Source organism: Lagopus muta, chromosome 4 (assembly GCF_023343835.1).
Source record: "Lagopus muta isolate bLagMut1 chromosome 4, bLagMut1 primary, whole genome shotgun sequence".
Lineage (NCBI taxonomy): Eukaryota > Metazoa > Chordata > Aves > Galliformes > Phasianidae > Lagopus > Lagopus muta.
In genome coordinates this window covers 47,231,077-47,256,907 of record NC_064436.1, presented here as the reverse complement: position 1 = coordinate 47,256,907, position 25,831 = coordinate 47,231,077, and the positions used below count along the sequence as shown (strand labels likewise).

The 25,831-nt window shown below is 39.4% G+C and overlaps 1 protein-coding gene and 1 long non-coding RNA gene across 7 annotated transcripts in view; one reads left to right on the top strand and one right to left on the bottom strand.

Annotated features, from left to right (window-relative positions):
* The first annotated feature begins 2,962 nt into the window (after window positions 1-2,962).
* The window catches only part of GABRB1 (gamma-aminobutyric acid type A receptor subunit beta1), a 91,402-nt gene continuing 68,533 nt past the window's right edge, over window positions 2,963-25,831 (top strand). For all 6 annotated transcript variants that reach the window (XR_007376559.1, XR_007376558.1, XR_007376560.1 and 3 more), the window contains exons 1-3: window positions 2,963-4,249; window positions 4,324-4,415; window positions 4,517-4,584. Coding sequence is in view for 3 of the 6 variants with exons in the window: in XM_048942586.1 (XP_048798543.1) it covers window positions 4,173-4,249; window positions 4,324-4,415; window positions 4,517-4,584 (237 nt within the window). In the remaining 3 variants the exon portion in view is untranslated. The remainder of the gene's footprint in view (window positions 4,250-4,323; window positions 4,416-4,516; window positions 4,585-25,831) is intronic.
* Window positions 8,861-25,831, bottom strand: part of LOC125692289 (uncharacterized) — a 48,328-nt gene continuing 31,357 nt past the window's right edge. Inside the window, exons 2-4 of the long non-coding RNA XR_007376564.1 lie at window positions 18,735-18,778; window positions 17,837-17,972; window positions 8,861-11,279 (exon numbers count right to left, since the gene is read on the bottom strand). This is a non-coding gene — a long non-coding RNA (uncharacterized LOC125692289). The remainder of the gene's footprint in view (window positions 11,280-17,836; window positions 17,973-18,734; window positions 18,779-25,831) is intronic.

Here is a 25,831-nt window from a genome sequence, read left to right as displayed (position 1 = left end):
AAAAGTTGCTTTTGTGACTGAATTCAGCAACTCTGTCTCCTTATAGATGGAGGAAAACAAGCTAGGCTCTTATTTATATGAGCCACAGATTCATAGGCATCTCTATGAGTAAGTGCATCACATCACTGAAATGGGACAAAGAGACACATTGCATTCTAGTGGCCCAGTGTAGTAAAATACTTCCATTAAAAAAAAAAAAAAAGTGTATTTCTCTATTCACAGCTTTTAAAAAAAAAAATATTAAATCTGACAGTTTAAATACTTTTGCCATGAGCTTCTTCAGATGCTGATGCAAAAGCAAAGCTAGAGAAAATTAATTCCATTTATCAGAAAAAATAATCTGTGCCATCCTAGTAAGAGTTTCATTTCTTCTACAAAATACTTACCCATACGTATAGAGACAGTACCAGGCCCAAAAAGCTTAGAAGCAAAGGTCTTGATCCCACAGACACACATAGAACTTCCTGAATTAGCCTATTTAAATCAAGGGAGCTGCCCGTTTCTACATGTGAGTTTGCACATCAGGCTATGTCTCTTTCCACTGTGCTTCTGACATCTCACCAGCACTGACAGAAACCTCAGTTGTTGGGAACTGCGTAATAGAAAGCACCTGAAATACATTTCAATAGAAATGATAACATTGACACATGTATTATTTCTTCTCTATGTTCTTTAAATTTCTCCTAAAAACCTAACTCTGCAGTTCTGTCTATAATTGCCTGCATTGTCCTGGTGACACTTAAGACTGCTGGCTGCTTGTGGTTAAAACACCAAGGCCTCTAAACTATGCAAATGTATACAGGCTAATTGCTGCCTGCACCTTCTTCATGCCCATGTCAACACTTGTTTAATGTCTTCCTGACTCGTTCTGGAAGCCAGAATTGTCTTTTCTATTAATCTCTGCAGTTACTGTCTCAAAGACCTGCATCTCCAGACTCTACTGCTCTTGAGATAAGCCGAGGCTCCCACACCTGGGATGAAGAAACAGAAGATTAGCAGAATTGCTTCCTTCAGGTAGCATGGAGTGGGACATGCAGACACACTGCCAGTGGAGGGGTTCTGATATTAGGCATGCAGTGCTGGACTAGTGCTCCTCCAGAGGAAGCCAGCTCTGCAGAGTTAAGGATGTTAGGTGAATGGTAAAGACATGCAGCTGGAAGGTCTACAAAGGGATTTCAAATTAGCATTTCAGATGTTTATTTGAAGTGACTTAAAAAGTCTCTAAATTATTTTGGCTATGGATACGTAAGAACAATTTTTGTCCTAGAGTTCTTATTATATATATTCTTCTCACTTTATTATAAAACTAAGAACAATTCACAGTCTGAAGATCTCAGGATAAAGCACAAGTTCACTGTGACACTCCACAGCTCTTCTTGGTTGTTTTTCTAGTGCTCTGAAATCCCCAGAGCACACTAGAATTATCTCTAGCTTGATATTTTCCGTCATCCAAGAAGACTGCTCACTAGCTGCATCTGATTCAAGGGATTACTGTAGGTATAAAATGACAATAGCATTACCTCTAGCAGATCAAATATGTGACCTATTTTGTTACCAATCGCTTTTAAGTATAAGTAATACATATTTTTTCACCTGCACATGTAGTCATTTCACAGTTCGTAGGTTTTGTTTCATAGTTTTCAAACCTGATCGTTTACCCTATTTTTTTACAAATTTAAAATTTTCATCTTAAATTGTTAATATATTTTATCAGTAAAATTACTGAAAAAGACCATTTGCTCAGTGCCAAGTAAGAAAAATATTTATCCCTCCTAACTCTCATTTTTCTTTGACAGAGGGGATATGCAGTATAACAAGCCCCATAGCCTGGTGGGAAGCAGCTGTCTGATAATGAATAATCCAAAGAGCCTGCTTTGCCTTATGTTTGTTGGATTTTTTTTTTTTTTTTTTTTTGCCTTATGTGCACACTGTGCCAATGTAAAGCAGTTTTGCTAATTAATGATGCTGCTTTCACCCTTACCTCCAGCCTTGCTTTCACCCAGTAATTCTCCCTACTAACTGGAGAACAGTAAGTCCAGTTAGACCACCTGGTTTATGAGCACCTTGTTTCTGCAAATCCTTGAGTCTGATTACTCAAGCCAGTCAGCAACACAAATATTAACTTTCAAAGTCTGTATCTCCACATATAAAGAGCAAGGAGTGAAGCATGGAGCTCCCCCTCTCCATTTTGAGCAGGTATCATGGGGACACACCTGCCCTCCTTCTACATTTAAGATGGCATAATGTATCACTAGAAAGAGATGCATAATCATCACTTTCGCAATGTTTTTTTTTTTCCCTAGTTTTATTAAAAAAATCACAGCCTTCCTTCCTACAGAATGCATCCACTGAAAAACAAGGATATCCTTCTTTTTTCAATGATTCCAATGATACATTCTTCTTAAGCAGCTGATATTATCTGAGCAATGCACTGGCTTTTTATACTGTGCACTTTCTGATTTCCAAATGAAAAAGAGCACTGAGATAAAATGACTTTTAATAAACTGGAAACATTTCTCTGCATGAGAAAAAAGGTTTCCTCCTGAAAATCTATGCATCCCTCTCGTTGACCCTGTCAATACTAAGCTCAGTGCAGAAATGAGCAGGAGAAGAATTTGCAATTATTATCAGCAATGTTTTAAAGCACAACCTGATTTCCAGCAATGCAAAGCAACACAGACCAGAGTCACACATCCCTGCGTGTCTGACTTCTAGGGCACTCAGGCAGCTCCCGGAGTCCACAAGGCCACACAGGGAACCTATCAGGTTTCACTCAGCCCAAGCGGGAGAATAAAATCTAGAGCATATGGAATCATGCATTGCACTTTTCTGAATCAAGTTTATTGGCTGCAGAAGAAGCTTCAGTTTCATAAAATCAGACCACCAAGTGTCTCGTCATCTTTGATAGCTTTTAGAACGTCTGTGATAATATAAGGCCTATGAAAGTTAGCCTCTTTGCCACAGTCACTCATTTTAGAAGTCACGGTTCTTTATCACAGGTATTAAAGAGCTGCAGAAGGATACTAGAATGTCTAATTTTTTATTCAAATGAAAGACAAGATTCTGCTACACTGGTGACCTGGAGAAGCACACTATGTTTTCTTTCTAGAAATAAATCTTTCAAGAAGAAAACAGAACCTCAGTATTCTTTACACATCCTATAAAACCACAGAGTGTTTCAACTGATAGTATATCAGAGCATAGAGGTTCTGCTGTTAATAATAATTCAGCCTTCGAAGCATTTGGAAGATAAGTTCCATCATGGTGCCATCACCCACCCCAAATGAGCCAGAAAGGAGCCTTCTTGCTGCCTACTGTGGCCATGTAATGTCAGCACTCTTGAGGTGTGTTGTTCAGAGCCCCACACAAATCCCTGCTCTCAGCCCCCAGTCACTGAGGTCCTTCCCAGCATTCTCTTTGCACAGTCAGGTGTCTGCAGCTGCTTCCAGAGCCCAGCTTAGATCCCAACCATCCCAAAAGGAGCTTCAGAAACACACCTCACACTGACAGGCTGCCAGCAGAACAGCTACTCTGAAGCACAGTTGCCTTAAACCATACAGAAATGAGAATTTACATAGGATAATCCCCTGCGCTCACACCTTATGACAGATTTTAGCAGGCCAGACAGAGCAGGTGTCTCCTTTTAGTACAGCTGTAGTTGACTGCCACACAGCTTTTGGCAAAGTTAGAATTATGTAGAAGACAGAATGCTGCAAAGCATCGAGAAGACCAAAGGGACTCCAGTCCCACGGAAAACCCTAATTTAGTGTTTAAAAGAAACCAGGTAACTTTATCAGGACCGTGTTTTCAAACTTTTAGTACATGTCGAGTGCTGTATGCCCAGCAGCACCAATCACACCTGATCACCAGTACAACTACAGCATACAATAATCATGACTAGAAAACGTTAAGAATTCACAACAGCAACGCCGAAGTTCCACCGAGTTGAGCTAGGAGGTGATTAAAAGAGGAAGAAAAGAAAGGTGCGTTCATTCTAGCAGCCCTCACGGCCAAACGACAGCACTCACGGCACCTGCGTTACGCCGGCTAACAAAGACACCGGTGCCCACGGCGCTCCGCTCGGCGCATGCGCTGCGCTGCCGGCAATTGTTGCTCCGCTCCGTTCCAACTTGCAGTCGCCCCCGAGAGGCGTAGGCGCGGCCGGGGCCGGGATGAGAGCGGCGAGGGGGGGCGGCCCATGGGCGCTGTCGCTGTCCCTGGTGCTGGCCGTGGGGTGCGCGGCGCGCAGGTGAGCGCTGCCTGGTCGGGGAGGGGCGCGGGGCAGCGGCCGCCTCCCTGACTTGGTTCTGCTCCTTCCCGCAGCGCCGATGAGCCCAGCAACATGTCCTACGTGAAGGAGACGGTGGACAGGCTGCTGCACGGCTACGATATCCGCCTCAGGCCTGACTTCGGAGGTGAGGCGCCCGCACCTCTCGCTCTCCGGCCCGATGACCGGCGGATCTCCGCCTAACACCGGCTCCCGCTTCCCCTTCCTCCCTCCCTCCCCCCCGCGCAGGTCCGCCCGTCGACGTGGGCATGCGGATCGAGATCGCCAGCATCGACGTGGTGTCGGAAGTCAACATGGTGAGTAGCGGCGGGACGGGGTTGCGGGGCGCCGAGCCCTCCGCGTTATGGCGCCGCCTGCCGGCCGCGTCGCAGCGCCGCGACAGTTTAGCGTCCGGTCTCCGCCGGCAGCATGAATTCCGCGCGGCCACCTGTAGCGGCGTCGGGGCTGCTAAGAGCAAGCCCGGATTCGGGGCTGTCTACCGCAAGGGAGAGCACATGCTGCACAATAGCCGAGCACGTCGGGGTTGCTAGGAAAAGCTATTTGCGCTGTTGGCGTAATGTTTGCATGCTTAAGCAAGCACTCCACATGTGCTCGCTGCCGTGTTCGAAATGCCTGCAGCAGGTCTGAGGGTCTGGGCTCTGCTAGCGGTGGTTGTTCACACGGTCAGCAATTGAGTTTAGAAATGTTGGGGTTGCTTGGCTGTAGCTGCACAGGGATAGGTCGGTTTGTTTTTGTGTGTATTTGCTTTTTTAATGTAAAATGGCACTGAATAAAAGCAGCAAAAAGTAAACAATATGAAGCTTCTGCAAAAACAACCCTTCCCGTAGAAAACTGTTGTAGATTAAATGCACAACCATGTCCCCTCTCCAGCTATCAAAATTAGAGAAGTCCCCAAGGTACAGGTGTAAAAGGAGTGTCATTTGATTTCAACTCTGCTGCTGAGTTCCAGCTGACTAGAGATGCAGGCTTGGAGAGCAAAACTATGTACAGAGGTTGCCTCGTTCAGTAGTCTTTTCCCAGAAGAAACTGAAAAATCATCAGTTACAATTTTGAACATTTTACAGAAATGAAGGCATTTTGCTCTCTCTCTTTTCTTATGTTCGGTCTCATGAAAATCTAAGATGCTTTTTTTCCTCTTTTTAGCTAAAAGAAGCTTAAAACCTTATATTTCCATTCTGATCATCAGTTTATTTCACACACACACACAAAAAAAAAAAAAAAAAAAAAAAAAAGAAAGGGGGGGGGGGAAGTAATATATGCCTGTTCAAAGTAATTTTCTCATGTGTTTGTTTCATATAATAAAATTAACAGTTGTCACACAAAATTGAAGAGAGATGTTTTTCTCTTCGTGCTCTACATACAGGGTTCTTACTTGTCACTGCTAGATTTTTTTATACACCTAACAGAATCTGGAGGGAGGAGTCTGGCCACTTTGCATGGAGCAAACTGGACTCTGCAGAACATAGAGAGCATGATAGAGGTATCAGCTCTTGGAGTTCCTGTTGCTACTTTGTACTCTGGTGGTGGTCATGGTAGGAACTGTTCAGATGAAGCAGGGAGTTTCTTTAGGTCTGAACAGTCGAAGAACAAACAAACTCCAAACTATTTCTCCCACTCTGTAGCAGAATCACTGCTTCTGCAAAATGGTGTATCCTGGGATAACCGAATACTGCCAACACCATCACCAAAATACCTGCTCAGAAAAGTCAAGTGTCAACAGCTGAATCCTGTTAATTCAAAGGGGAGATCTGACAGTTTCCAGTAGCAGTGTCGAGGGGTAATAATCGCGTAGCACTGGCTCACAGCATTTCTGCTTAGCTCTGAAGTATCCAACATGCACCCCTCTTCTCCCTTCCAAACCTTGCACAGCCCTTGGGAAAGTGTAATTTGTTTTTTAATTATGGAAAATTGTATGCTGGATGTTTTTAGACTGCTAAGAGGGGCAGCTTGACTAAGATGGGTCAAAAAAATCAAAATATTTTCATTACGTAAAATGCCACATCTTTCCCAATGGAAGGAAGCAACCATTCCTAGGTAAGGCCAGAAGACCATTCTGTTCAATCAGTCTCACACAGGAGTAGCAGGGGCAGTTGTCTCATGCCTGTGCTTTCCTCAGTCATGTAAAACCTAATTTTCAGAGTGTCAGAAGCAGCTGTTCCAAATCCTGGTACACACTGATGGGGTTAAACTTCCTATTCCAGTTCCAGTGCTTAGATAAGAGTAAAGATTTTTACTTTATCTCTGTACCTCTTCAGTGAATTAGATGAGAATTTGTCTTGGCTGTAGGCTGTCTGCCAAGTCAACAGGCAGATTTGTATGTACAAGTCATAGTGTAAAAAGTTGAAATATAGACAACAGAACTATTGTGAATTCTATGAAAACCAATAGTAACAACTGTTCAATCAGGCAGCTTGTCTACCTGTAGCCTCTTCTCTAAATATGCTAAACTATTCTGAAATATTCTACTGAATTGTCTTATGTGAAACAAGCAGGAGAACTAGGATGTAAAAGACCTAATGACCAATGCTCTGTTCAAAAGCTACTTATTTCCAAATATAAAATAAGTTTTAAACTCTTTCCATCAGATTTTCCCATCCTTGCTACAATAATTGGGATTTATAAAGCATTTGCTTCCAAAGATATAAAATGATTCTTTGCTTTGTTTACTGAATCTATTAAATTTCTGTGATATGCATTGTCTGGTTTATCATGATACCTTTATGCTATTAAGAAGAGATGTGTATTGCACAGCAAGAATGAACATGGGCAGCATGATTCACAGTAACTACCTTCAAGATCCAGGGCACGCAAGCGAATCAAATGCTCTATCTACTAGGAAATAGTTGAGAAGTAGCTGGAAAAAAAACCAACATCACATACAATACATGACGATTTTCTCTCTAAAATATTTTTTCTACTGAGCAGGTGGTCATACCTTTATCATAGTGAAAAAGTAGCTGTATGTGCTTGGAAAACCAATGCACTTGAAAAAGAACCTTTTATAGAGAAGTCGAGAGAGATGCAAAAAAATACATTAGTTCATTTTGGGAAACTCTGTACTTAACCTACCGTACTGATTTGATATTGGTTTGTGTGATACCAGATTGCAGGTTTTATTTCTGAGCAAGAAGAGGGAAAAAAATGTTTCCTTGTTCTTTGAAGTGAGTGATATAATTTTTTATCTTCTTCACACCCAATATTCTTCCCATGCTTTCTCCTTGAGAAGTCTGTCTCATATACTGTCAACATACCTGTTGAAAAACATATGACTCAGAAATAATTTAGTTTAAACCACTCATTTTTACATCCTTTTGAGAAACTGATGATATCCCAACTACATCTCTTTTTTGTTTTCCATTCATTTCGTGTGATACCACCCTCTCATATTCTTTTATCTTTCCTGCTTTTATGATTATACGTAAGAAACTGAACCAAGAAACAGAATTTATCTTCTGGTGCATTTTTGATACCTTGACTTATGCTGAATGAGGAAGTTATGTTTTGTGGCACAGAGCAGATCCATATCATGACCCCATCACTGTGATAGATTTGAGGAACAAAGTGTCTCTCACAGCACAAAAGCTCCACTGCTCATGTTGTCAGATATCTTTTTCTACTATGTTTACCTCACTTTTCCTGGAAGCAGTCTAGTGCTTTAGGGCTGCTCCCAGACCTACTGTTGAAACACTAGTTTACGCTGCAAATGAAATCCAAGATCAAAGCACTTTCTGATGCTACTTTGGAAGTTTATAATCAGTCTGAAGGCTCAACTACTTTAGTGCATTCAGGTCACCATACTTTGTTCAGTTTGGGTAGTGAACAGTTCTGCAAGTGTGGAAAACTGAAAAACAAACTCCTGTGACACCATGACCTATATAGCAAGGGTCATCTTTATCTTTAGCATAGATCATTCTGGAAGGCCACATGCTTTTTCAGTTTGAACTTTCACAGAGTCATTTTCCACATAGCAGTGTTGATGTGCTTTAGTTCTTTCGAGATCTTCAGAAGTTTGCTGTTCACTGTTTATCACCAATGCAACAACACGATTCACTTCAAAAAAGACAGAAATCAGTATGTACAGAAAAGAAATAAAGCATGTTTCTGAGCATCCTGTGATCATCAGGAATCCAGAATTAACATCAGAACCAAGCAAAATTAATGAAATCTTTGAACAAATATCATGTACAATGTGACGCAGAGGGTTATGGATCCATTCAGTATAAAAGGCTGTTGGCATCCAGGGCTGTGTGACCAAAGCACAGATAGTAGGTCAGGGGAACTTATTATCTCTTCTTGGTGCTCACTAGACTACATTTAATACTGCATCTGGTTCTGGGTCCAGCCCAGTTATGTGATGCAGAACTGATGGTAGTTCAGTGGAGAGCAACCAAGCTGGGTTGCTTGCTCTAGGATCTGGGACTGTTCTGTCTGGAAAGAAATGGTTCTGAGGGCACATTCTCAGGATCTGTGAAGAAGTTACAGAGAATATAGAGCCAGACATTTCACAGAGGTATGTGCCATGATGGGAGATGCGAAGTGAAACCAAAGAGGATCAGAGTTGGATGTAAGGAAATGATTATTTTCTATTCTGTGAGGACAGTCCAGGAAACAAACTGGATGCTCGGGGAGATTGCAATTTACATCGTTGGTAGCCTGTAAGACCCAGCTGGATCAAACCCAGAGCAACTGGGTCAGACTTCATAGCTGAGTTACTTTATTTTATAAAATCATAATTGTTTACTACATTCGGGAAACAAAACTCCCCTTGATATTAATAAGTATTAATTCAACATTAGTTGGCTGCGCTTAATTCCAAGATCTAGGACTATCACACAAGACTAACTTGTCAACATATGCATATATATAAGCAAATGTTTTCAAATTTGCCTATAGATGAAAGGCAAGCACATAGATGCCTCTAGAGGTTGGAATAATAGAAGTGCTTCCTATTACTTGAGGGCTGAACCTGTAAATGGCAGAAGGTATTCTCTCTCAGTAGTTACCTACTGAATCTTACAGAAACTGTGTTTTGGTTCAGGATATACAAAATTATCATAAGCAAGCAAATAACAGTTGGGAAAGATTCTTCCTTTGATTTTTTTTTTTCATAGTAATTTTGTATCACAGAACACCACCACTGCAGCAAATGCATTATGGCACATTTACAACAAAATGCACAACAGCTTCCAGAAAGTTATTCATTAATATCCAGCACAACTGCTTATATTAACTGCCCCAGTTCTGAAGGTAATTTCATCTTTTCAATTCTTGTTGTATATTTTTAGACTATTACATATATCTACGGGTTACCACATTTTAGTAAATTCTTATTATTTAGTTCAAGATAAAATCATGTTTTGTATTAGTGAAGAGAAATCAAGAGAAGACTAGAGTAATATTCAAGATAAATATACCACAACGCTGTCCACAGCCCAGGACCCCATTTTAGCCTTCCTTCCCAGGGGCTAGTTTAAGCTCTCAAGCTGAGTAAGGCTTAGAACCACTCTTAGTTTGCCCATTACCTCTGTCAGGCCAGCATTTGTACACTAGACTCCAGCTATTGACCAACTTCTATGTATCCTTGCACGTTATGTTAAGGCACTTATTGCAGGCTAAGGGACTCTTCAGCTGTGTTTATTGACTGCCTGAAGTTTCACATGTTGTCTTGTCCCTTCTCACTGGCTGGGTTAAGTACTGAGAAAGCAGGATATTGGCTGCTCTGAATGTCAGACTAGAAAACCATCTCTCTTCTCGGCAATTTCATACCAAAATGAATTCCATTTCCATAGATCCCTTCCTTCACAGCAGCAAAATCTCCTTTATTTGAATCTCAAGTTTGGTACATGGAGAACGGAAAAATCAACTTCTTCTGCTCAGTCAGGAAGGCAACAGAAGCAATCAGATTAATTGCAATGATAATAAATGCAAATCCTCAATATAAATACATCCATCAGACAGTATTCATAGAGATTACATTGATTTTTAAAAGTGACGTAAAACTCAACAATTCTTTATGAAAACTTGTGTCCTGCAGTGCAGAAGAAGGGAGAATTACTTTCTAGTTACAGCATGAAGGACATGCAAAGGATTTGAAATGAATATTAATAAGAATGTTCAGCAACTGATTTTTTCCAGCAAATAAGGAAAAACTAGCCAAGTAATAATATATAAAGGTCAGATCATTTCATCACTGTCTGCTTCAAATGTAAGTAATTATGTTAACAGTGAAACATGGAGTGAATGTAGAAATCAACATCCTGAGGTTAAGCAGCGAGGTCACTGTTATTCGATGTCATGTTTCATTTGAATACAGAACTAAGTGATACTTCAACAAAATTAACAAGTACACAGAAAGGATAAAGTGCTTCATATGACCCAGAAAGGTCAAACATATGACTCAGAATGTGGTCCCTTCCAACTGAAGCCATTCTATAATCTGAATTTGTTTTTAAAATCAAACTAAACTGAGAACAGCTTCAAGGTTAATATAAGCAATATACCAAATCCTTTTTTTTAGCCTGACAGGCACAATACTTCACAAGTTTCCTTACTTCAAGGTTTAAATGAACTAGCTATGAATGCCCTTCATAGAAAATATGATTCTCTTATTTGATGTTAAAATCACAGTTGCCCACAGGCAGTTCTTCCAGCTTTCTCAATTTCTTCTCTCTGGACACAGCAGGTGGCTTAGCTTTTCTCAAGGGTTGGTAAGCTCAGTTCTGACCTATGTACTTCATACATCTTTTAGTCCGGGTTTTATACCTGACACCACATGGTATCCTGATACGTCTATAGTGGAGGCAGATCGTATAAACCCTGCAACACCCACATTTCTGAATAGAACAGACAGTATTCACACTTCCCGTTTGTTTAAAGCACATTCGAAGTATGCAGCACAAGATTACAAATGATAGAAAACTATCTAGCTGGTCTGTTGAATTTTAACAACATTTTTTATAAGCTGCATCTTGCCTTCTCATTTCTCCTGAACCTGGAATAAAAAATAAATAAATAAATAGGACTGAAACATGCTGCTATTACTGTGACAAACTGCCAGAAATAGCTGCAAAGAAAAGGACCACACATTTCCTTAATCATTCTCCAAAACACTTCTCCTTCCAGGTCTCACTCCTAAAATCTACAGTTAATCTTATAGCAATGGGAGGCTTGTAATGAGATGGATTTTCTCATCCCATAACTGAAGGTCACATGTTTTCTCCAGATGTTTTGTGCATCTGCATCAAACAACACACATCGTGAGCACTGAAATCTTCTTGTTTGGGCTCTGTTAGCCTCCACAAACCTCACAGTTCAGTAGCACAAACACACTGAGGGCATTCAGGGTCACAAATGATACTTTAGTAATTGAATTGCCAACAACTCACACAAAAGACCCATTTGCTGTAATTATCATTTCTCTAAAAAGAAAAAACGTCTCTGTAAAATTCAAAGTCCTCCCAAGAACCTGTTGCTTCTTTAAATGAATGTGTAGGTAGGTAGAACAAAGAGCTTAATTAAAAGTATGTATCTTTATTTTCTTTCTTTTCATTGCCTTTTTTATTCTGATTCTGGAAAGAAGAGAATATCAGAAGCTCCCAAAGTAAGCATTTGCTTTTATAAGGAGATTGAAGGGGCACATTTCAAATGACTGCAGAACTTAGTGGGTCTTTTTAAAATCAACTTTATTTTTTACTCTATTGCCTGTTTTCTGTAATTCTTCTAGGCTGTTCTCATACATTGTCTTCTAACTGCTGTTCAAGTAACACCTGGAAGTAAAACTGAGGAGTCAGGAGAGGAAATAATCACACCATCATTTCTCCCTGACATGTGAAAAGATTCCCAGCCTCGGGGAAGGAACAGGAACATGCTCCAAAGCTACCACCAAAAAAAGACTTGTTCCTGTTTGCAAGATGCCAGGTAGTCTGGACAACATCTGAAGCTACAGAATTAAGCCTGAAGATTTCTATCATTCAGCTGATGATGCTGAATGACAGAAAACTGTGCTTTGTGGAGTGCTGTATTCCAAGCAGCAGCTGCTGGGAGGAGGTTTCTGGGATGTCTCATTCCTTATATTAAAGTATGCTGTTTTGAAGCGTAGTGAAACCTCAGAAACCAGCTAAAGGATTCTCAGTTGATGACAGAGTCCAAGGTGGCTACCAGAAAGGTTTTATACTTGAATACTCTCTAAGAGTCCTTTTCTTCTTTCTAGAAGAATTCTGGATCTAAAAGAGGTACACATTTGGGCTTCTAAAGTTCCTCTTCCCTCACATGAAATACTATCTGTAATTCTGACGGCACTCCAGAAAATATATTAAAATGAAATTGTTTCTAACCCAAAGGCAAAACTGTTGCAAATATGTCCTCTAAGAAATTTGCAGCAGCAATCACTGAATAATCTAGCAGAATAATACCAGACAATCACAAATCACAGAATGGCCCTGGGTTGGAAAGGACCTCAAGGATCATGAATCTCCAACCCCCCTGCCACATGCAGGGCCACCAACCTCCACATTTAATACCAGACCAGGCTGCCCAGGGCCCCATCCAATCTGGGCTTGAACACCTCCAGGGATGGACAGGGCATCCACAACCTCTCTGGGCAGCCTATTCCAGCACCTCACCAGTCTCTCTGTAAAGAACTTCCCCCTGACATCCAACCTAAATCTTCCCTCCCTCAACTTAAAACCATTTCCCCTTTTTTCTAAGCAATAGCTCTGTATTAAGATTTTCTTATGCTGGGGATGGAGAAGGTAGATTAGACTTCTTGCCTATTGAGGCTGACAGTGTCCTTTCAAAAGTGCAGTGCTGGTTTTGGCCAAAGCGGTGTCACACTGAGGTTTGCTGTATCTTCTACTAAGGAAAATGCTTGATTGTTTGGGTTAGGTCATGAACAAGTAAAATGGAATCTAAAACAAAAAGACAGCTTCCAGAAAGCTGCATTATCACTTAGCAAGATTGAATTGTAAGGTTTTAAATGCCTACAATAGAATACACAGTTTCAAAGCGAAGATTTCAGACTGCCAAACATAATTAAAGACTGGAATAAGTGTTCTCCATTAAAATTCATCAATCCATTTGGCTGAGATGAAGAATTTCAGTTGAGTCTGTTTTAATTATCTATAGAATGAACTGAAGAGACAGCAGTTAAAACTGCTGAAACAGATAGATGGTGTCTAAATATTGTTCAGGATCTTAATCATACTAAAAGAAGAGTGCAGTTATTTCCTCAGCATGTTTTTAATCAGAAGAGCCTTTTAAGCACAGGTGAAATAAAACAAGTACCAGACAGCTGCAGGTGTTCACACTGAAATATCTCAGGAGCTTCTAGGAGACCGCTCCTTTCCAAAAAGACTAGATGCTGATAGTCCCATTGATCTCAGTGAAACTGCTCAGGGTAAAATTTGTTACACCAGTAGAAGTGCATGTTCATTTTACCAGCTTATCAGTTTCTTTAGCAGTTCATATGAGCACTCCAGCTCTCCAATTACAGCCGTTTCTAAACCTTTGTTTTGTTATAATTTTCTGTATCCTTAATTTTTGACATGAGAGAATAACCAAGCCTGGAATAAGAACCTTTCCCTGTGTTCTTCTATGCTATGATTTATCCTTTCTTTGATCAATTTGCTTGTAAACCATTCATCCTGAATACCAATACACTAGCCAAGGAGAGGCTCATATAGATGAGGTTCAAAGGCTACATAAATATATTGCATCTCACAGACAGTAGAGTTTTGTCACTGGCTTGCTATGAAAGGAGTGAAACATGGGATTAGCAGCCACCTATAAATTCAGGATTTATTTTATCCACTGCACCAGGACTGACAGAAAAAAAAAGAAAAAAAGTAAGCTTTCAGAACATCAGTAACATGCTGGGATCCAAATCTGCAATGACAGACTTCATAGTTTGTTAAATGCTTTGTGGATTCTTACACTAATAAGAAGCAAATTTGGTACCAATGCAGTAGCAATTTGAAATGAATCCTGCATAGAAATTCAGCTCGCACTGCCAAGAGAAATGATTTTGTTTTCCAGAAGCTCACCAATAGTATATATTATTGAGATCTCAAGGAATACCACGTCATTTCCTTTTCATTATTCCTAGCAGAAATTTGGAGTAAATAAAAAGGAGAGGATTACAGTTACCAGCATAAGTCAGAAAAATACAGTGTAAGAACAACCTACTAAATAGCAGGTTATTAAACAGGAACCAGTCAGCTTACAGTAGCTATTTTAGCTCTTCTCACTAGCACAGCACGGTTTATCAGAGAGAGAGAGAGAGAGAGAGAGAGAGAGAGAGAGAGAGAGAGAGAGAGAGAGAGAGAGAGGCTCTCGGAGGAGACTTTTGCACTATATAAAATTATCAGTTCATGAAGACAATTTCAAATACAAAAGTAAAAATTTAATTCATTCTAGAGAGTCTCATCCTAGACATGGGATCAAGAAGAGAAGATTACAGAGAAGTCTTATGGTGGCCTTTCAGTACTTAAAAGGGGCCTATGGGAAAGCTGGATAGGGACTTTATCATGGAGTGTAGCAACAAGACAAGAGGCAATGGTTTTAAACTAAAAGAGGAGAGATTTAGATTAGACTGCAGGAAGAAATTCTTTGCTGTGTGAGTGTGCTGAGGCTATGGCACAGGCTACCCAGAAAGCTGGAGGTGCTCAAGGCCAGGCTGAATGGGGCCCCGGGCAGCCTGAGCTGTGGGGGGGAGGAAAGAGGGGAAAGGGCAGCCGTGCATATAGCAAGGAGGTAGAACTGGGTGGGCTTAACTATTCTATGACTTTATGGTCTTTTTTTTTTGATCATTCATTTTCACAAGTGTATTACCACATAAGCATTATTTACAAGCTTTAAAAGTCACAAGTGAGAGTCTCTTCCATTATTTGTAGAGATTAGTGATTTTTTTTTAATTTATATATTTGTATTTAAATAAATTAATTAGGATAAGTCCACAGTTTGGAGAAGTATGTGGGAATTAATTCTTTTCCCTCCCAGTGAGCATGACCGTCACTCAGAGGAGGTCACAGTTCCAGAGGAAAATATAGTAATTCAGCTGGCTTGAACAGTATGCATCTTAGAATGGAGAAGCCTTAGATTTCACTCTTTGTTCAGCAGATCAGTGCCATCAGTAGTTAAATGTCACGTTATAGAAAAAAAGACAACAGACTCAGGATGACATCTATGGTGGAACCATAAGCCAATTTCAGATCCTTACTCAGACGTGCATGGCTGTGGACACAGAGCAACTCCTCTGGCCCTTAATTTCTCCTCTGTTACAATTCATGTCTCGCAGGGATACTGTGAGAATTGAACTCATTGTGTAAGAGCTTACTTGGACAGTGGACAAGTTTCTGTACACTCAGATGGAAAGAAAAGACATACAGCCTGCAGCTAAAAAAGAACATACCCCCTGTGACCAGTAATTTCAGTGAACCATCATGGCTTATGACCCAGCTGGTCTGCTCCAACATCTCCAAAACACTATTTCTGCAGTACTGACAGAAATTTATTTTTTACTTACTTAGTGAGAAACCCCAAGACAGCGCGGGATGTTGCATGGTAATTACATTTTCCTCAGTGGGATTACTGAATGACATATTGTGATATATCAAGAGGCAACTGTGAATTCAACTCGAGTCAGCGCAGTAGACTTTGCCCTGTACAGTGTGTTTCCAGATGAACAGTGTGAGTACAAGAACAAAAGGAAGTTACTGAATACGTCACAGCATCACATATCCTTCACCAGCATTAGATTTCAGAATACACCTGATTCTGGGCTAGCCTGGGAGCACATTTTTACTTTATTTACTTTACATATACTGTTTGCAGAATGGATTCACCTCCTGGGAGAAGGCAACAATTATACTCATTTGTAAAAAGAACAATGCATGTCAAAATACAGAATTAACAGTTTTTTTCTATTTACTCATTTACATCACCAGCTGCCTGCCTCTTGTAACAGCAGATAAGCAACAGCCATGGCTCTTTTGTGAACAGGCTATTTAATTGCATGAAATGTTAGATTTACTCGGTTTTTGGGACATTGCAACAACATCCAACAGCAGAGGGCTCTGCTAGTCATTAAAGAGGTTGGGAAATTTTCATGTGTATCCCTGATAGTCTCACCATTTTTGCAAAAATTGCAAGAATAGTATCTGGGTCAGAAGGAGCAATAGAAAAAAAAATTTTTTTTTTTTCAGTTTCATATGTATTTACCAGAGCAATTACCAGAACGTGAGCAAAATTTCCCTCCCATGGAAAAGATTTTTCCTTTGGGTATTTGTGGTAGAGTTTTAATGCACACTAAAAACCACAGCTTTCATGCAAAATGCGTGTCTTGAAAGTTGAAAAAGTCTTTCCTGGTCTGCTGTTCTCTTTTCTCAAATGGCCACTTACTGGGTTCTCTGTCACATCCATGTCTGGTGTGCTTTCTCAAAAATTAATCCTTAGCAACTCAACATTGCAATTTCAGTAATTTCAACCCTTTGGTCTCTTGAGTAAATTATGTCTGTGCTAGGAGCAACACATTTACAGCCATTCACAAAAGCAGAAACTATAATATTCATATCAATGCAACATCCCGCACTCAGTCAACCTTCTGGTTATATCATCCCACAGGTGGGCCCATGAGAAGATTAATTTGCCACAGAGATTATTTGCAGAAACATTGGTACACCCCATAGATAACAGATTTTGTGATTCCCCTCCCCCAGGATACTCAGCGTCTTGTAAAATTGTGCTTTAAATAGCAGTTGAACAACACTGAGTTAAAAGAACAGTAAGTGATTTACATTAAATTCTTCTTTGAAAAGACTTATGAACAAATACTTATGGCAGTATATTTTCCACAGCATGACTGCTAGTAGATAGGCAACTTTTATATGACTTTCCATATCAGTGCCACAGATGAATTTGTGTGCAAGTCTGAGTGAAAATAGTTACAAGAACAGAAGTAAACACATGCTTTTAATGTCAGCAAACCATTTCATTTTCTCAGGTTTGGGTTTCTCATTGCATACGCCCAGGAGACAGTCATAAAGTTAAATATATGTTATTTTTCATACTCAATAGCTTTTTTTCTGATACACAAGATTTGCATGATGGAGCAGCAGTGTAAGGGCTCACCACGTGTCCTATTCATTGACGTGGATATGAGCAAACCTAACACCTCCATGGCAGAGGAGAAAAGGGACTTCTGGCAGAGAGCAGGAAGACACCCAGCTGGTTTTTAGTTATGGGTTTGCTAAAATTGGCCTGTGCTTTGAGAGATATTTTGAATTAAATTTCATCATTAATATCTAGTTCCGTAGATAAAATTATAGCATTTTAAAATGGTGCTGAATGGGAGGAAAACAAATGGTGAATGAGTCTTTGGCCTAGATGGAAAGACATAGCATAGACTTAGATTGACAACAGTGCTTAAAGAAGAAAAAAAAAAACCTCCAGAATTTCTGGATTTTGTGAGGGTGGGAGGTATGTTTTTCTGAAGTGCAATATAAACATCAAGCAAAAATACGTTTCTTAACTTAACAAGAAATGATCTAATACCTTGATAGCAGGCATGTGCAATTTCTCAGTTTCTTTGTAGTCTTGATGTACCCAGGAAGTCTCACTGAAATTCGCATTCACAGAATCAATGATGAAAGAGTATCAAATACTTAGTGAAACGTACCGAAGAAATGATCTGCAGAAAGAATACGTAAATAATATTTTAATAAGTATGTAGAGCATTCTAGAGTGCAAGTACTAGTTACATTCCAGTACTCTGGAATGCAAGTACTAGACAGTATATTATATTCAATTCTAGTACAATCAAATTTCAAAAATTCAATACATTTTCCTTAGGTTGAAAGATGGTTTATGAAAAAATAAATCTCTCAGAGGATGTAACATTAAAAACTAAATGCAAAACAGTTATGAGCGCTGCTCCCAATAAAGAAAAAGTTCAAGAAGCACTACTTATGAGTAAAATGATGTGCACTGTCTTTTGGGATTGGAAAGCTGTGATACTTCTGGATTTCCTGGAACTTGGACAAGTCATCAACTCTGACCATCACATCAAAACACTGACTAAGCTGAAGGCTCAAACTTCCAGAATTAGACCAAAAAATAGGACAACTTTTCTCTTGCATCATAAATCACCATACTCCATACCAGTCTGAAACACATTCCCAATCTTGGCCGGACTGCCTTACCACACTTATCCCATAGTCCAGATTTGGAACCTTCTGACTTCCATCTGTTCAGGCTAATGAGAAGATTAACTGTATGAACAACATATTCATAGCAATGATGCCATTATTGCAACTGTGAAACAACGGGTCACCCTCTTCGGTGCAGATTTTTATTATTATGGAAATGCAGGCTCTCATTCATCACTGGCAAAAATGCATAGCTAATGATGGTGACTATGTTGAAAAATGGTGCTTTGTAGCTGAGAACTTACTCTATCAAGTAGTGCTATTGTGCTCTCTGAATCTGTTGTAGCTCCTGTAAAAATAAACAGAAAGCATTACTTTTAGAGTGATAGATACAGTAAAAGGAGAATTCACAGAAGTTTACAAAAGACGAAAATCAGCTTTTTAGAGTGTGCTACACCATGACTGCGAACAAAAGGTTTCAGCTTTGGAACAGGAACACTGATATTTCTTCTTGTTCTATAGAATGTTTTGTGAATAGACAGTGCCTAATTTTCCTTGTTTTTTAAACCAGGCAGTTTAATCAGCAATAATAATCAGCAAAATAATCAGCAGAGTGGTATGAATTTTACTCTTCGGTTTACTGGCTTATGTATTTGAACACAAGATTTAAACAAACAAAATCAGTGAGTGCAAGTAAAACATTACATCTCAATTTCTATATCCCTCCATAGTGTTCCATGGCAAAAAAAAATAAAAAATCCTCTCTGGGCTAAAAAGTAAATGAAAACATAAGGCAATGCAGCAAACCAAGTTCTCTCCTACAGATTTTATAAGCCAATCCTTCTGTGTTGGTGACAACTATTGTTTATTTAGCATGGCATCCTGTGTTTTAAAATGGATGTTATTTGTTCTTTTACATATGGGATCCTTTGGAAAATTCTCCAGTTGGCATTTCTTGCTGACAAATTGTCCAAAACCTATGAATCTATCCCTTGCTCCCACAATAGCTATTTGCCACTGGTGGAAGATAGAAGAGATGATCAACAGCAGGGAAGCAGCAGGAGTTGAACGCACAGAGCTCCCCAAGCAATGCAACCTCCGGAAGAAAAAGGAAGAAAAAAAAAAAAAAAGAAAAAAAAAAAGGCTCTTTAGAAAAATAAAAAAATATAATCACCCCCACAAGAGATAAAGAGATAAGAAAGGCTGGCCACAATTAATTGGCAAGAGCTTAAGCAATATGATGAGTCAGGTAGAGAAACAATAAGTGAAACAAGGAACTGTGCTGGACAGGGATCAAGGACATCATATGTAATGTTGCTGGGGATATTCAAAAAGTGAGTATTGTTTTCCTCTGAGGAAGGATTAGAAAGGAAGCTTAGATTCTGGGTAGCCTAATTCAATTCCTAAATCAGCAATAGATATTTATGTTTTATCCAGCTATATTACTTCCCTTTACCAAAGACCAGAGCTTTCCAACACATCAATTATGACAACATTCAACAGATTTCTTATTGAAATACTGGAATATCACTATGAGATTTTGTGGTATCTGATTTTGTTTTTAAAGTGAAGTTATCTAAATGAGCTTTAGTTGATAAGAGGTAGACTCACACAGAACGGTTTATTGCTCTGTACAGTGTATTTCTGCCTCTTTATTTTTCTGTTTTGTCAGGTGACTATGATTTCCTTGCAATATTTTTATGTCATTGAGAAGTCTTTTTTTAATACTCATAACATGAGTTACTAATGACTTGAAAATTCATTGTTCAGATGTTTAGGGGAAAATGGTTAAGAGGTTTGTTTTATGAAAGGAAATGCCTACAAAGATGTAGTTTTGCTGTACACATTTTCTTCCTCTGATTATAAAGCTAAGAGAATTAACAGTATTTACTGGATTTGTACACATTGGTAAAAATATATATAACGTTTATGGAGCCTCCACATCTCTGAATGTTCTTTCCTGTAAGACTTAGGTAGCTGTAGTCCAATTACAGAACAAGAAGAAAAAAAAAATAGGATTTTTGTTTTCCCCAAGCAAGTCTACTTGGAATATTTGTCAAATCAGTAGCATCATTTGCTTCTGTGGTGAACTGCAGAAAGAAACTTTGACTTTCTTTCCCATTTATCATCCAATAATGAACAAGTCCTGGAAGCCATAACAAAACAAAAGTCCTTCTGAATTTAACAAAGGTAAGACTGGATAACGTAGACAGAGAAGGGCAAAGTTGGTTAGCATAGCACTTCATCACAGCTCTGTGCAGGTTCTCCACATTCATTGTGAATACAGAATGGTTCAGCTGAGGTGATAGTTTTCCTTTGATGTCCAAAGCTGTCATTAAAATATGTCCTCTTCAACAATTAAACTAACTTGTTAAAAGGTGTAAGTGCTTTCTCATCGTCATGCCGTACCTTTTGAGAGTGAGGTAGAAGAGCCACTCTATACTTTCTTTTCAATATGGCTATTTAAAGGTCATTTAAATTTGGAACAAACTGATGATGATTTAAAGCACACTCTTTCCTCAACCATTTTACAGTCATAGCTTTTGTAACCTTAGTTACTTTCGCTCAGATAGAAGGCAGGAACTGCAAAGACACATTCCCAAACAGAAATACTGTAACCTCATTCCCAATCCCATTCCAATGGGAACGATCTCAGTAGGACTTAATTTTTCCATGTAAGTCAACAATAACTCCATTTATGCCACTGAGTTACATCAACAGGGAAACTGGTAACTCTCTTAAGAATTACAAAGACAAAATCACTTAATTGTGAGGACAGGCTGAGATCTGAGGCTCTTTGGCTTGGAGAAGAGAAGGCTACAATGGGACTTTATAGTGACTTTTCAGTACCTGAAGGGGGCCTACAGGAAAGCTGGAGAGGGGCTTTTTATTAGGGCATATAGCAAAAGGACAAGGGAAGTGGTTTTAAACTGGAAGAGGGTAGATTTAGACTAGATATAAGGAAGGAGTTCTTTACTGTGAAGGTGATGACACAACTGAAACATTGCCCAGCGAGATTATGGATGCCCCCACCCTGGAGGACTTCAAGATCAGGCTGGATCGGCTTTGAGCAGCCTGGTCTAGAGGGAGATGTCCCTGCCTATAGCAGGGTGGTTGGAACTAGATGATCTTAAAGGTCCAATCCAACCCAAACTGTTCTATCATTCCATAAAAATGCTGGCATCTGTAGCATTTTGAGGTTTCACATAGTACTCAAGCTAACAGCTAACATTATGATGATGCTGTTTTTATCAGTACAGCTAAGAAACCCTGGGAAATGCTGATTAAACTATGCACTTGATAAGAAACTTCTACAGAAGCTATAGAATAGGATTGATACATTAATAATTATAGCTCACTTAAGCTGGCATGACTTAATATTAATTTGCATAATGACAAGTTATAATCTATTTGTCCAATAAAATGTGATTTCAGGCAAACAAAGCTGGAAAATGTCTCACTTTGAGAAGGATTTTTAAATCTCATTAACCAATCAACTGCATCCTTGAAAACCAATGAAATCTTCAAACACACTTTAAGACTTTCTGACAAAAAGACTCACACTGCCCTGAATAATGTGAAAAGCAACAAAAGATCAGTGATTACAGGCTAAGTATTTATATTCCAGGTTTTAGTTGGATGATTATGAATTTTTCAGATTGGAAATTCCTCAGATTCATTATGTTCACACTGCCAAGAATTACTCTAATGTAGTAGGCGAGAATTACTCTAATCTATTGCTGCTGACTGCCAACAGTAATTCTATTAATTCAAAGAGCTAATGACATTTACTACTATTGCCATGATGTTTATTGCATCTTTGAAAGTATGTGGGAATACTTAGTGGTGCATCATTCTAAACAAACTAAATTGAGACTGAGTAGGTGAATGGCACCTGCACTCCTGAATTATATGCTCTGCATCATCATACACAGACAGCATGAAGTGTGCTCATCCAGTGACAGAGCCAATCATCAAGCCAGTACCCTTCTAGGCTTGTATTTTTGCATAATGACAATAAATAACAACACGACAATAAATGACAACAATAACACAAAGATAAGGGTTTGATTCTGGAAGAAGAGCAGCTGAAAATTGCAGTACTATCACCAAAATAAGTCCAGGCTCAGCAGAGCATCCCAAACTGTAGCTGCACTGTTTCTGTTTCAGAACAGACATAGGTCAGAAGCAGTTCAGGTTGTCTGTACTGAGACCCGGTGCATCAGGACATGCACCAGGTGATGAAACTATGATGTCAAATGGGTGGGCAGAGACCTAAACAAATAGAAGTCACCTTCATAACTTTGAATGCCCAGGGTGTACGCATCCAAGCCAGGGATATCTCTCAGAAAAGGAAGGTGCAGTAGGCTTTCTTAGCTGCCTGCAAGCTTGAACAGTCATGCAGTATATTATGTACACTCATTTGCCAGCTGTAAAGTAACAGGTTTCATTCCTCCCTGAGGAATTCTGAAACAAAATTATCCTGACACAGGGCTAAGGAGCTCCTGTGGAAACTGTTCTATGATTCTTATTTAAAAAAAAAAAAAGTGAGAAAAAATGTCTGCAGTCCAGCCCTACCCTGGCAAATGTCTAATGTTAAATATACACTAATTTCAGATAAAAAATGTTTGCCTGTGCAGCCTTGGGGGGGATATACTCTTTCCCAAGGAGTTTAGCAGAAATCTAGCAAAGTTACAAAATAAGAATGTGTGAAAACTCCCAAATAAAGAGTTCTTTCTTCCCCCTAGCAAGAAGCAGAGACTGAGCTGAAGCTTCTTCCTTCATCCAGAAATCTGTTCAAGTTATGTAAGCATGCATACTATTGACTTTTTAGCATACAGCATTTACATAGCCACATTGTCAGAAGAAGTAGGAATGAAAGGTTAAATAATAAAGATTTTTTTAAAAGAAATAATAATTAATGCCTGAGAGGTCTCTACAATGAAGTCATAAAAACTCCCTGGAAAGATGCAAGAAGTTTCTTCGACAATTACCTGAACAGATGAAATCCCTCCATACCAAAAACGCACAGGGTTTGTTTTTCAGATGCCAAATTTCATAACGAAGCTCTTTCTCAAATAAGTGTGCTAATGTTTAACAGCAATACAGCAATACTACAGGGTTTGCCAACAGGAACATGTCTGGTTGTTACTGATTTTGTTGTGTTTATCCAGTCCTGTAGCAGAGACTTATCAAAATACACAGCACCAGCAATGCTAACCAAACTACAAAGACGGCAAGTCTACATGGGCTAGCTGAAATGGAAATTGCAGACAGCTGTGTTCCACTCACCTTCCTCTAGACACCAGGGTAAGGGCTGAGATCACAGGCTTTGTATCAACAGGGCAAGCAACAGTTGGCACATGTGAGCACACAGCAGAGATAAGCATCAAGACAGGTAGCTCATTCAACCTTTGCTCCCAGCATGCATAGGTAGTGGGTACATGACAGAGTCATTCTTCTGAGGCTATGAAACTGAATTTTACCAAAATGAGTAAGTTACTTTTCAATCACTCTCAAGGCAATAATTCTTAATTTTATTTGCACCAATATGAAATATGCAGCCAACTCAGTACTTGTAGACAGACACAAAACAGCACAGTACACCTCCCATGCACTTTTTATAGCAGAAGGCTAAAGCTCTTGACAAACCATGGCACAAGGAGAATCTCTGCTACTGTTGAGCATGAGAGTTTCTAAAATGTGACTTCACTGTGGTGAATCCTTAAGCAACAAGGAGCAGCCCCATATCATATATGCTTAAATTTTCTATGCTTAAATGCCTTCCTATGTTTAGACTTCCTCAAAACTACGTTCTGACTCCAAAGGTCTTCTTACTCATTGTTTTTGAATAGTGTGAGCATTGGCCCAGAAGGAACAAGCGACTTATGCAAATACTCAAACCCATTCTGGAAGAATCACTTCAGCGTCTCAAGGGGACTGAGATCCTCGGCTGATGCTGCCATCAGCCCCAGGAAAGCAGCATCTCCCTGCAGCGTTAGGCTCAGTTTCATAAAGTAAATTTGCTGCATCTCTTACCTGTTTAGAAAAAATAGTTTTATTCTTTATATAAGCTTTTTTCATTCTTCTCCTGCCTGACAATATTCTTTCCAGATATTGAAATCAAACTGTGAAGGCTCAAGATGTATGAACTAAACTATTCCACAGGCAGAGATACAGGCACTCTGGCAAACATAGGACAGGGCAGAAAGCCCCTGAAGAGAGACCAGAGCTGCTTTTATATAGAGCAGAACACTACGTACAAGGCAATAATCCAAAACATCTATGTGAAAGCTCTCAGATTTCGTAGTCTGAACCTCAAGACTTAATATTCGCATAAAGCAAGCAGGTGAACCGTAAGAAAACTAAGAATCTGATTAATTAGCAAATTTTCTTTTGCCAGTCTGAGACATGCTACACAATTCATAACAAGTTGTACTCATGGCAACATAACCAAGTTTAGATTGAAGTATGAACTGTATGTCATGGACAAGGGTTCTGTAGGATATTTTCCACAGTTAGAAGTAATATGAGAGAATAAACTTATTGATGTTGTTGGTTCAGAAATTTCAAAAGCACAGCTCTGATAAAAGGATGATTTGTGTGTATCATGGAGCTCATTCTCTATGTACATTGGGCACTACTTCAGAGATTGTTGTAACCCCTTTCTGTCAGGAATTAGCATAAATAGATACTTAAGTAATTGTAAAGGAAAGTAATTGTGCACCAAAAATATGTCACCTTTCTTCTTGCCTATTATCAACTACTGTCCAGGTGAGATGATCCAAGGATATGTATTGGTGTCCCAAAGAACAGGATCGGGAGGATCCACAGTCCATTCTTTAGGCAGGAATACTGCTGCAGTACAATACCTGTACCACTCCTGAAACAGATTTGTACAATATGTACCTAGAAATTGCCACTGACTGATTTCCCTGTGACATTCTGAGGCATCTAATGCAAAATTTATCATCAGCATAAGGAAGTTTTTCCTTTATTGAAATCTATCTTCCTGCATTTCAAGCCCATCAGATCTTCACTCAGCCACTGAAGTCAGCAGCGCCCTTTCATGTATTTGAAGACTGATACCACAACTCTTCTATGCCTTCTCTTCCTTATGTTAAACAAGAGATGTTGCAGGTTCTCTTTCTGTTTAACATCCCCCTACAGCATATGCCTTTTTTCCTTTCATCAGCTTGTCACAAGTCCATTCTTGTCTTGTGAGCCCCAATAAATCCCCCGATCTTTTTATTCAGAGCTATTCCCTATTTCCTCTTCTCTCTTTGATCATTCAACATACCTCCTGTTCTCCCTTCCTCTCCTCTTCTGCATGGGAACATCTTCCTGCAAATAACTGGAAAGTAGCATCATTGTCTTGCCTTAGTCATGATGTCAGCAAACT